The 12,561-nt window shown below is 55.0% G+C and overlaps 1 protein-coding gene across 1 annotated transcript in view; it reads right to left on the reverse strand.

Moving 5' to 3' along the window:
• PROX2 (prospero homeobox 2) overlaps positions 1-11,723 on the reverse strand; it is a 37,722-nt gene extending 25,999 nt beyond the window's left edge. The window contains exons 1-2 of the mRNA XM_007657680.2: positions 10,293-11,723; positions 1,540-1,641 (exon numbers count right to left, since the gene is read on the reverse strand). Coding sequence (XP_007655870.2) covers positions 1,540-1,641; positions 10,293-11,723 — 1,533 coding nt within the window. The remainder of the gene's footprint in view (positions 1-1,539; positions 1,642-10,292) is intronic.
• Between the last annotated feature and the right edge of the window lie 838 nt (positions 11,724-12,561).

Below are 12,561 nucleotides of genomic sequence, written 5' to 3' on the forward strand. Positions count from 1 at the left end.
TAAGCACTCACTATGTGCCCAGCACTCTTCTCAGTCTACTAGGGTAGACTCAGGTTAATCACGTTGGACACAGTCCTTGGCCCACGTGGGGCTCACGCTCTTAAGCCCCATTTTCCAGATGAGGTAACTGAGGCCCAGAGAAGTAAAGTGACTTGCCCAAGGTCACACAACAGACACGTGGCAGAGCAGGGATTAGAACCCAGGTCCTTCCGACTCCCGGGCTCATTCTCTATCCACTAAGGCGGGCTGCTGGTGTCCATATCTGTAATTTATTTATAGTCTCTCTCCCCTTCTAGACTAGAAGCTCCTTATGGGCAGGGAATGTGTCTGTTTGTTGTCACGTATGGTCTCCCAGGAGCTTAATACGGTCCCCTGCACACAATAAGCGCTCAATAGATACGACTGACCGCCAACTCCTCCACGAGGCCTTCCCTGGCTGAGCCCCCCCCTTTCCTCTTCTCCCACTCCCTTCTGCCCTGACTTGCTCCCTGTGAAGCGGCGTGGTTTAGTGGACAGAGCATGGGTCACGTGTCCTAATCCTGACTCCGGCACGTGTCTGCCGTGCGACCTTGGGCAAGTCACTTCACTTCTCTGGGCCTCAGTTGCCTCATCTGTAAAATGGGGATCGAGACTGTGAGCCCCACGTGGGACAGGGACTTTGTCCAACCCGATCTGCTTGTCTCCACCCCAGCGCTTAGTACAGTGCCTGACACGGAGTTAAGCGCTTAACAAATACCATAATTAAATTCCTGGGCCAGGGACTGTGTCCAACCTAACCTCTATCTACCCCAGCGCTTAGAATGGTGCTTGGCGCATCGTAAGCGCTTAACAAGCACCGTTATCATCATCTCTCCTCAGTCCCGCGACACCTATGTACAGCGTGGCTCCGTGGAAAGAGCCCGGGCTTGGGAGTCAGAGGTCACGGGTTTGAATCCCGGCTCTGCCACCTGTCAGCTGGGTGACCGTGGGCAAGTCACTTCACTTCCCTGTGCCTCAGTTCCCCCTCATCTGTAAAATGGGGATTAAAACTGTGAGCCCCACGAGGGACAACCTGATCACCCTGTATCTCCCCCAGCGCTTAGAACAGTGCTCTGCACAGAGTAAGCGCTTAACAAATACCAACATTATTATTATTTATATCAATGTCTGTCTCCCCTCCTCTAGACTGTAAGCCCGTTGCGGTCAGGGAATGCGTCTGTTTATTGTTATATTGAACCCTCCCAAGCGCTTAGTACAGTGTTCTTCACACCGTAAGCGCTCAATAAATACCATCGACTGCAGCAGGCCCAGGGAGACTGCAGTTCCCCATCTAGCCACGGAGTGGAACTGGGGTCCAGTCCATGACCGTCGAGCCGATATTCCATTTAATCGAGCGCTTACCGTGTGCAGAGCGCTGTACTGAGCGCTTGGGAGAGGACACTACGGCAATAAACGGACACATCCCCTGCCCGCGACGGGCTTAGTTGGTTTCCGCCGGGCCTGCCCCGGTGGCAGAGAGGAGGAGAGATGAGTTGAAGGCTACGGGTTCAGCAACCTTACCTGGACGTCAGGGAAATAGGTTTTCAGGATGTTGGAGCTGGGGTAGCGAGTAAAGAAAAACATCAACTTGGCTTTCTTCAGGTGGCCGGGGGTTAGCCCTTCCTGTACGTTCAAGGTCAAGGAAGAAAAGGAAAAGGTTCCGCTCATCGGGAGAGGCGGCGTGGCCCAGTGGCAAGAGAAGGGGCTCGGGAGTCAGAGGACGTGGGTTCCAAACCCGGCCCCGCCGCTCGTCCGCTGGGTGACCTCCGGCAGCTCGCTTCGCTTCTCTGGGCCTCAGTTATCCGTAAAATGGGGGGTGAAGACTGTGAGCCCCACGTGGGACAAGCTGATTTCCTTGTACCCACCCCGGCGCTTAGAAGAGTCCTTGGCACATAGTAAGTGCTGAACCAATTCCAGTATCATTAATATCGTTCTCCGAACGCTAAAATGTCCAGCTTGCCCTTGTCCTGTCTCTAACTGCCCTTGATTGGACGGAATTCCTACCTAATGCTCTCTGGACCCTCCAGACTGGAAGGTAGAGCCGGGAACGGGTCTGCTAATTCAATTGTATTGAACTCTCCCGAGCGCTCAGTACAGTTCTGTGCACGTAGTGAGCGCTCGATAAATACCACCGATCGATTGACTGGGCCGCTAATTACAGGCCCATTCATTCGGGGGATGGAAGGCTGGCTTTTCTCTTCCCTGCGTCGTTCGCCGGAGTCTGAATATCCCAGGCTGGGGAAATCCATTTTCCCTTAAATGCCTGCCTGGATTTCCGCGACAAGCTGTCATTCACAAAGGAATCACTGAAATTTTGAAACCTAAAAATTGTGAAATTTTGAAACTTATAAACTTAAAAAGCTACACAATGGGCCATCCCAGACGTAACCTTCTTCTATTTTGGGGGGCATTTTTTAAGTACTTACTCCGTGCCAATGGATCACTCTCATTCATTCGATCGTATTTTTTAAGCGCTTACTGTGTGCAGAGCACTTTCCCAAGGGCTCGGGAAAGTGCAATACAACGATAAACAGTGACGATCCCTGCCCGTGACATTTACTGAGTGCTTACTTTGTGCAGAGCACTGTGCCAACTCTGTTATAAGCGCTCCCAAGCTCTTAGTAGACATGTTCCCCGGCCACAGCACTGTATTACGCTCTGGAATAGATACAAACTAATCAAATTACGTTGCTCTTGGGTGAGTTTGTACGGGACTCAGTCCTAAGACTCATTTATTGATTCAATCGTATCTATTGAGCACTAACTGTGCTCAGAGCACTGTGCGAAGCGCTTGGGAGAGTAAAATCCAACAGAGGTGGTAGATAGGTTCCCTGCCCACAAGGAGCCAGAGGGATGAGTTCCTTCTGCTATCCGCTCGTGAGTGCTAATCCCGGCTCTGCCACTCATCAGCTGGGTGACTTTGGGCAAGTCACTTCACTTCTCTGGGCCTCATTTCCCTCATCTGGGAAATGGGGGTTAAGTCTGCGAGCCTCACGTGGGACAACCTGATTACCTCATCTACCCCAGCGGTTTGAACAGCACATAGTAAGCGCTTAACAGATACCATTAACATTATTATTATTATTATTATTATTATCACCTAGCTTGACATTCCCAGGCTCACCGCCGGCTAGGGTCCCAGCTGCAAACGGGGCCTAGGAATCAGCGACCACCCGTGGAGTCCCCAGGAAGCTTGTGGCGGACGGGGAATGTGTCTACGACTCTGTTCTGTCGTACTCTCCCGAGTGCTTAGCACATTGATCTGCGCTCAGTAAATACCACTGACTGACTGATGGACTGTAAGCTCACTGTGAGCAGAGTACGTGTCTACCAGCTCTACTATATTGTACCTTCCCAAGCGCTTAGTACAGCTCTCTGCTCACAGTGAGCGCTCAATATATACCATTGATTGATAGGTTGGAGCGTCCGGAAAAATTAGAGGAGATGTGTTCAAGGTGCATCAAGGGAACTGGAAAACACCTTGAGAAGAGTAATAATAATAATGATATTTGTTAAGTGCTTAATCTAGGCCAGGCATTCTAATAAGCGCCGAGATAGATACAAGGTACATTCCCTGCAGTATCCTCAGAGGCGATCTCCTCCCTCCTCGCAAGTGCCACCCCCTCCACCTGTGCTTCGGACCCCATTCCCGCTCACCTTATAAAAACCATCTCCCCTTCCCTCCTTACCTTCTATCTTGAACTGCTCACTCTCCAATGGCTTCTTCCCCTCTGCCTTCTAACATGCCCACGTCTCCCCCATCCTAAAAAAACCCTCTCTCGACCCCACTTCCCTTCCAGTTATCGCCCTATCTCCCTCCTACCCTTCCTTTCCAAAATCCTAGAACGAGTCGTCTAAACTCGCTGCCTTGAATTCCTCAACTCCAGCTCTCTCCTGGACCCCCTCCGATCTGGCTTCAGTCCCCTCCACTCCACCGAGACTGCTCTCTCTCAGGTCACCCGTGACCTCCTTCTTACCAAATCCGATGGCTTCACCTCTATCCTGATCCTCCTCGACCTCTCAGCTGCCTTTGACACCGTCGACCATCCCCTTCTCCTGCACACCTTATCTCGCCTTGGCTTCACGGACTCCGTCCTCTCCCGGTTCTCCTCTCACCTCTCTGGCCGGTCATTCTCGGTCTCCTTCGTGGGTTCCTCCTACCTTCACATCCCCTAACTGTTGGGGTTCCTCGAGGGTCAGTTCTCGGCCCTCTTCTGTTCTCTATCTGTACTCACTCCCTCGATGAACTCGTTCGCTCCCACGGCTTCAACGATCGTCTCTACGCAGAAGACACCCAAATCGACATCTCCTCTCCTGTTCTCTCCTCCTCCCTCCAGGCTCATATCTCCTCCCGCCTCCAGGACGTCTCCACCTGGAGGTCCGCCCGCCACCTAAAACTCAACATGTCTAAAACTGAACTCCTCATCTTCCCTCCCAAACCCTGTCCCCTCCCTGACTTCCCCGTCACTGCGGACGGCACGGCCATCCTTCTTGTCTCACAGGTCCGCAACCTCGGTGTCATCCTCGACTCGGCTCTCTCGTTCACCCCACACATCCAATCCCTCACCGACGCCTGCCGGTCTCACCTTTACAGTATCGCCAAGATCCGCCCTTTCCTCTCCCTCCAAACGGCCATCGTGCCGGTACAAGCTCTCATAATATCCCGAACGGATTATCGTGTCAGCCTTCTCTCTGATCTCCCTTCCTCCTGTCTCTCCGTGCTCCAGTCTATTCTTCTTTCCGCTGCCCGGATCATCTTCCTGCAGAAACGCTCCGGACACGTCACTCCCCTCCTCAAAAACCTCCAGAGGTCGCCTATCGACCTTCGCACGAAACAAAAACTCCTCAATCTTGGCTTCGAAGCTCTCCATCCCCCGGTCCCCTCCTACGTCACCTCCCTTCTCTCCTTCTCCAGCCCAGCCTGCACACTCGGCTCCTCTGCCGCTCACCTCCTCACGGTCCCCCGTTCTCGCCCGTCCCTCCGTCGACCCCTGGCCCACGTCCTCCCGCTGTCCCGGAACGCCCTCCCTCCTCACCTCCACCAAACTAACTCTCCTCCCCTCTTCAAAGCCTCTTCCAGGAGGCCTTCCCAGACTGAGCCCCCCTTTTCCTCTGCTCCCCCCCACCTTCTGCTCTTCCCCCTTCCCCTCCCCTCAGCACTGTGCTCATCTGTGTATATTTTTATTACCCTATTTATTTTGTTAGTGAGGTGTACATCCCCTTGATTCTATTTATTGTGATTATGTTGTCTTGTTTTTGCCCGTCTGTCTCCCCCAGTTAGATTGTAAACCCGTCACTGGGCAGGGATTTTCTCTATCTCTTGCCGAATTGTCCACTCCAAGCGCTTAGTACGGTGCTCTGCACATAGTAAACACTATTGAAGGAATGAATGAATGAATACCAGATAATCGGGTTGGTCGCGGTCCCCGTCCAATCTCTGTCTCCATCCCCATTTTCCAGACGAGGTAACTGAGGCCCAGAGAAGTGAAGTGACTAGCCCAAGTTCTCACAGCAGACACGCGGCGGAGCCGAGACTAGAACCCAGGGCCTTCTGACTCCCGAGCCCGGGCTCTGATCACGAGGCCACTCTGCTTCTCCCCATCACCTCCAACCTAATTGAACTGTACTTTCCAAGTAGTTAGTACAGTGCTCTGCACACAGTAAGCGCTCAATAAATACGATCGAATGAATGAAACTAGACTATTCTCTGGCTGACTCCAGACTTCTCCCCCACCCCCCGCCCCCCAGGCCCCATCTCAGCTGCTGTGGCTTTTCTGGATGCCCCTGGAGTTCCAGCCCCCAGGACAGCCCCGCCTGCAGGGCTTAGTGGCAAGAGCCGGGGCTTGGGAGTCAGAGGTCGTGGGTTCTAATCCCGGCTCCGCCACTTATCACCCGGGTGACTTTGGGCAAGTTACTTGACTTCTCCGGGCCTCAGTCGCCTCATCTGGAAAGTGGGGACTAAGACTGTGAGCCCCACGTGGACAAGCTGATGACTTTCCATCTACCCCAGCGCTTAGAACGGTTCTTGGCACATAGTAAGCGCTTAAATACAAATGTGGTCATCATTATTATTATTATACATCTCCACAGCCCTCTGACCATCTTCCATCTCACCCACCCCTCCACGGGGCACCACTGCGAAGCTTCGGGGGCAACTTCCCAGACTGAGCCACCCTTTTCCTCCGCTCCTCCTCCCCTCCCCATCGCCCCTATTCCCTCCCTCTGCTCTACCCCCTTCCCCGCCCCGCAGCACTTGTCTCTACTTGTACGTCTTTATTATTCTATTTATTTTATTCATGATGTGCAGAGATCTATAATTCTATTGATCTCTTTTGATGCTATCGATGCCCGTCTACTTGCTTTGTTTTGTTTTTTTGTCTCCCCCTACTAGACCGTGAGCCCGTTGCTGGGTAGGGATTGTCTCTCCGTTGCCCAATTGTACTTTCCAAGCATTTAGTACAGTGCTCTGCACACAGTAAGCGCTCAATAAATACAGTTCACTGAATGAATTGAATGAATGGAACCAGCTGGTGTCCCGGAGGCTGAGGTGCCAGAGGCCGCTAGGCCCCGTTTTCTGGGGAACGAGGGAGGAAGGTGAACCCAGGGAGGCTGGACCGGGTGAAAGAGAGAGAGGGAATGGGAATGAACGAAGCTGCCTCCCTCCGCTGTTTGGAGCCAAGCGGTGAGGCCAGGACCTACGGGGGTCCCCTGCCCTCGGGAAGACCCCGACTGGGTCTCCGCTAATATCTTTCTACCCCTCTGCTGCACCCCAAACTCAACTCCCTCCTCCCCCGCTTCCTCCACCTCTCTAAATGGCTGGCGGCAACTCCAACGGGGTCACGGAGTGCTCGTCGGTAATTTTTTAAAGAAGAAAAAAATCATCGGAGCTTCTGGGGGGAGTCGGGGAAGCGGGAAGCCGAGCTGGGAGCGACCGGTGGGACTCGGGAAAGTCGTCAGGAACAGGGGAGAGGGGGCGGGAGTCGGGGAAGAATTTACAACCTGTAAATTTACAGCCAGGGCCGAGTCGGACCTGGGTCAGGAACGGAACCGAACTGATTGCATATGAGTCCATGGGAGACCGTATCTCACGCTACAGATGCTCATGCTCGTCGCTCATTCGTTCAATTGTACTTATTGAGCGTTTATTGGGTGCAAAGCCCTGTACTAAGCATTTGGCAGAGTACACTGTAACCGTAAACAGACATTTCCCTGCCCAGAGCAAGCTGAAGTAGTACGGTGTGATGGACAGGGCTCGGGCCTGGGATTTAGAAGGTCCTGGGTTCTAATCCCGGCTCTGCTACTTGTCTGCCGGGTGACCTTGGGCAAGTCACTTCGCTTCTCTCTGTCTCCGTTACCTCATCTGTAAAATGGGGATGGAGACTATGAGCCCCATGGGGGGCAGGGACCGTGTCCAACCTGATTAACTTGTATCTACCCCAGTGCTCGGCACAGTGCTTGGCATAGAGTAGGCGCTTAACAAGTATCACAGTCGCTATAGCCGCATTTTTGAGAAACATGACTTGGTGGCGTTGTTAGGGGAGCCTGAACAGTCAGGCTCTTCTCAGTGTGCTGCGTAAAGGGAGGAGAGAAGGGACACGGAGAGCCGAAGATAATCCATGTCAGAGAAGGCGATTCGGGCTTCGTCTCGGCCATGGAGGGCGACGAGCCCGGGACCAGTTGGGAAATGGGGAAGCGTCCGTGAGGAGTTGGCCCAGCTATTGCCAACTGCAGGTGGCACAGGGTAGGAAGGCTGTGAGAAGGAGCGTGACTTGGTGGATAGAGCCCGGGCCTGGGAGTCGGGAAGGACCCGGGTTCTAATCCCGGCTCCCCCACGTATCCGCTGTGTGACCTCGGGTAAGTCGCCTCACTTCTCTGGGCCTCAGTTACCTCGCCTGTAAAACGGGGATTAAGAGTGTGAGCCCCATGTGGGAGAGGGACTGTGTCCAATCTGATTGACTCGTCCTTCATTCAGTCGTGTTTATTGAGCGCTTACTGGGTGCGGAGGGCTGTACTAAGCGCTTGAGAGAGTACAGTTCTCCAATAGACAGGCACCTTCCCTGCCCACAACGAGCTTACGGTCTAGAGGGCGGGAGTTCTACCTCAGCGCGTAGAATAGTGCTTGGCACATGATAAGGGCTTTAAAATCACCATTATCATTATTATTATTACGTGTGCATGATCTGGTTGAAAATTCTTCTGGGAGAATTCGCTTGCCGATAATCGAGGAGCGACTGCCGTGTCACATTCTCCTCAGGTCACAGAGAAGGGCGCTGACCTATCTGGGGTGGAGGAGAGGGGTTCCTCCCTGGTTTCTGACGGTCGTCGCCTTCGACAGATTCATTTTCCTGGAGAAATTTCCCCCGGGCGACATTAGCGCCGTGTCTGTTCTAGATTTACGGGTCGAGGTTGCAGGCGGAGGAGGACGACTGGGTCCCTCTTAAGGTCCGTCACCGCCAGGCAGCAGGAGGGAAGAGATGCGTGGGCGGAAGCAGCCGGGAAAATATTACAAGGCGGGAATCACAAAGCCGTCAGAGATCCGGGGACCAGATTTCCTACTGCCCAGCCCTAGCCTCGGGCCAAGGAGGGTGACGGGCTAAAACTTTGCTCAGGCCTTTCTGATTATCACTCCCAAGTTTGCGAGGCAGCCAGATTGAACTCTTTAGTCCAGAGCATCTGCGGCGGATCAGATGAGTCGGTCGCTGAATTAACCTCTCGGAGGCAGATGTGAGAAGCGGCCGGGGCGGCGGAAAAGAAGAGTGGAAGTAGGATGCGATCTGATCCGAACTTCCCTCTCTCATCTTCCATCTCCCTTTCGGGGGTCAATTCTGCACCTCGGCTTCCCTGTTCATCGGAGGGAAACGATCATAGGAAATGGCGATCGACGCCTCCGTGGTGATGGCGAACAAGATTTTGGTGATATCGGTTGAGGGCTTACTATGTGCTGAGCACTGGGTAGATACAGTCCCATCAGATCAGACACGACCCCTTGCCCACAGGGTGGTCGCAGTGTGAAGGGGAGGGAGAGCTGGTATCTGATCCCCAGCGGCCCGGCGTAGTGCTAGAGCACGGGCCTGGGAGTCGGAAGGTCACGGGTTCTAATCCCGGCTCGGCCACTCATCTGCTGTGTGGCCTTGAGTAAGTCACTTGACTTCTCTGTGACTCGGTTACCTCATCTGGAAAATGGAGATAAAGACCGTGAGCCTTCTGCGGGACAGGGACTGTGTCCAATCCGCTTTGCTTGCAGCCACCCCAGTGCTCAGTGCAGTGCCTGGCGCATAGTAAGCGTGTAACAAATATCGTAATTATTATTCTGATCCTTAGAGATGAGAAAACCGAGGTTCAGAGAAGTTAGGTGACTTGCCCGGGATCACCCAGCAAGCAATCAGTCAGTGGTCCTGACTGAGCAATCGCTGTGAGCAGAAGGCTGTGCTAAGTGCTCGGGAAAGTTCGATACATCCAAGTTGGGAGATTCTACGGGGAGAATCGAAGCCGGGATTCGAATCCGTCCCTGCGCTCTTTCCACTAGGCCCTGCTGCTTCCCCTATTGTCCGAAAAAGCTCTGAGCTGAGGGAAGAAGCCTGAAAGAAACATTTTTAGGAAAAACCAAGGTAAGCTGGCTAAATTGTAAGAATCGGGGTATTTGTCGAGGGCTTACTGTGTGCCAAGCACTGTGCTAAGCTCTGGGGTAGAGACAAGATCACCAGGTCCCACGTGCGGCTCGCAGGGTACGTAGAAGAAAGAACAGGTATCCCCATTTTGCGGGTGAAGGAACTAGGGGCCAGAGAAGTGACTTACCCAGAGTCGCGCTGCAGGTACATGGCGCAACGGGATTAGAACCCAAGACCCCCGGCTCGACCCCCGGCTCCCGGGCCTTTGCACTTTCCACAAGGCCACACTGCTTCTCTGGCTAAATGGGTTTTACAGACCCCCCTCATCTTGCATCTTTCTTCAGGCAGTTTCCCAGAATAATAATAATAATAACTGTGGCATTTGTTAGCCACTTACCGTGTGCCAGTGCCAGTGTAGCACTGCGGTGGCTACAAGCAAATCGGGTTTGACACAGTCCCTGTCCCTCACGGGGCTCACAGAGTCAACCCCCATTTTACAGATGAGGTAACTGAGGCCCAGAGAAGTGAAGTGACCAGCCGAAGGCCACACAGCAGCCAAGGGGCGGAGCCGGGATTAGAACCCAGGACCCTCTCTGACTCCCAGGCCCGGGCTCTAGCCATTCCGCCACGCGGCTTGTTCCAGCCTCAAGAACCAGTAAAGGATACGTGGACTGAAGGGGAAGGTGTTGGATCGGCGACCCCGAACTCCACCTTCACTGGGGGAAGACGAGGCGGACGCCCCATCTGAGTCGGGGCAAAGGGCGCCGGGTACTGACGTCGGCCCCCGGCCGACAAGGGCAGCGGACCGGCTCCCCAAGGCCGGTCCGGAGACCCTGGCGACGATCCGGCGGGCGAGGAAGAGATCCGGGGAGGGCCGAGGCCCCGGCGGCCGCTTTGGCCGGACCCTAGCGGCTGGCAGAACACGTGGTCCCCCGGCCTGGGGGACGTCCTCGCCAAGGGACGGTCCTGGCGGGGTCCGGGGACGCCGAGCCCAACGCCGAGCGGGGGCCCGAGGCCGCCGGCGGGCTGGTGCGGCCCCAGTGACGCGGCCCCCGTTGGGACCCGCTTCCCGCTCTGGTCGGCTGGTTGAGGGTGGCACCCGCAGCGCCCCGCGGCAGCCCAAGACGGACTCCTGCTTCCCTGCTCGGGCTCGCGAGGGAAGCGGCCTGGCCACCTGGAAAACCTTTCGAGCACCGAGTCCACGGCCCGGGACACGACCCCGGCCAGTTCTTCCTTGAGCGTCTCCGAGAAGCCCCTCCCTTCAGAAGGCAGAAACCGGGGAGACCTAAAGTCGCCTTCCTCTTCTGAGGCTTGGGGCTTTTCCTCTTCCAAAGGGCACCTCCAGGGGAGGTTGGGGCTCCGGTCACCGCCTGGCACCCTCACGCTGCGCGGTTGATGGTTTCCGTGTCTCGCCTTCGCGGGATCCCGGGCCTCTTGAGTAGCTTGCGGGCTTGGGACCGGGAAGAATCTCTCTTGGAGCTGCTTCAGCTGCTCCTCCAAAACCCGAAGCCGTTCCTTCAACCGGTGGCTTTCCTCCCCGTTAACGTCCCGTCCGTCTCCCGCCCACTGGGTCCCGTCGCGATTCCGCTGCCGAGGCTCCTTCCGTTTTCTCTCGTTCTCTCCGGCTTTCTCCGGTCGGAGGAGGGATGGTCCGCCTCGGACCCCCGGGGAGCCCTCCGGCCGGGGGCTGGGGGGGAAGCCCACGCCTCGTACGGTGGTTTCCACCCTAGCCCGCTTCGCTCGAACGGGCCCGTCGGAGAACCAGTCGGAGTCTCCCAAGCGAGAGCCGGGAGCTGGGCTCCGGGGAGGCGGTGATCCGGATCCGTTTTCCCCCGGAGACCCGCCGCTTCCGACGTCCTCCACGGAATCTACGGTGCGGAGTCGGGGCGGACGGTTCGGGGGAGGTCGAAAGAGGTGGGGATCCATCACGTGGCTCCCTAAGGCCTGATTCAGCAGCTGGGATATTACAGTCGCGTTGGCATAAGGAACGAGAGAGCCTTCCCTGCCATTTCTTGGGAAAAGGGAATCTTCCTCCTCCTCTCCCAAATAGCCCAAACTTGAGATATCACCGTCCCGCACGGAGACGTTCTGGTTCATGGTCTTTTTCTTCCCCGAAGTTAGAGAGGAGAGAGGTGGAAGGGGAGGTTTGGGGAACTAACGTAAGATCTCTGATGCCAATAATTTAAGAAGGGCCTAGATTTGCCGGTTTTCTTCTGTCCTGGCGGCGCAGATAGCTGAGGCTGGGGAGAGAGAGGGACAGAGCAAGAGAAGGAGAGAGCGAGAGAAGAAAAGAGAACATCACCTGATGATCACAATAGCAATAATCACTCATTCGTTCATTCAGCCGTATTTATTGAGCGCTTACTGTGTGCCGGGCACTGTACTACGCGCTTGGGAAAGTACAACGTAGCAGAGAACAGTGGCATTCCCTGCCCACGACGAGCTTACAGTCTGAGGGGGGAGGCGGACATCAATACAAATCCATAAAATTACAGATGTGACCGTGGGTATTTATTAAGTATACCTTGTGCTGAGTCCTTCCTCCTACGTAGCCCGTGAGCCCCGTGCAGGACAGGGCTGTGTCAAACCTGATTCATTTGTATCTACCCTGGCGCTTTGACCTGTGTTTGACGCATAGTAAGCAATTAACAAAGACCATAAAAAAGCGCTGAGGTAGACCCAAGGCCTCTGATGATGACGACGACGATGGTGTGTGTTAAGCGCTTACTACGAGCCAAGCGCTGTTCTCAGCGCTGGGGTGGATACAAGGTAATCAGGGTGTCCCACGTGGGGCTCACAGTCTTCAGCCCCATTTGACAGACGAGGGAACCGAGGCCCGGAGAAGTGACGTGACTTGCCCAAAGTCACACAGCTGATAAGTGGAGGAGCCGGGATTAGAACCCACGACCCCTGACTCCCGAGCCCGGGCTCGGGC

This window comes from Ornithorhynchus anatinus, chromosome 1 (assembly GCF_004115215.2).
Source record: "Ornithorhynchus anatinus isolate Pmale09 chromosome 1, mOrnAna1.pri.v4, whole genome shotgun sequence".
NCBI classification, from domain to species: domain Eukaryota; kingdom Metazoa; phylum Chordata; class Mammalia; order Monotremata; family Ornithorhynchidae; genus Ornithorhynchus; species Ornithorhynchus anatinus.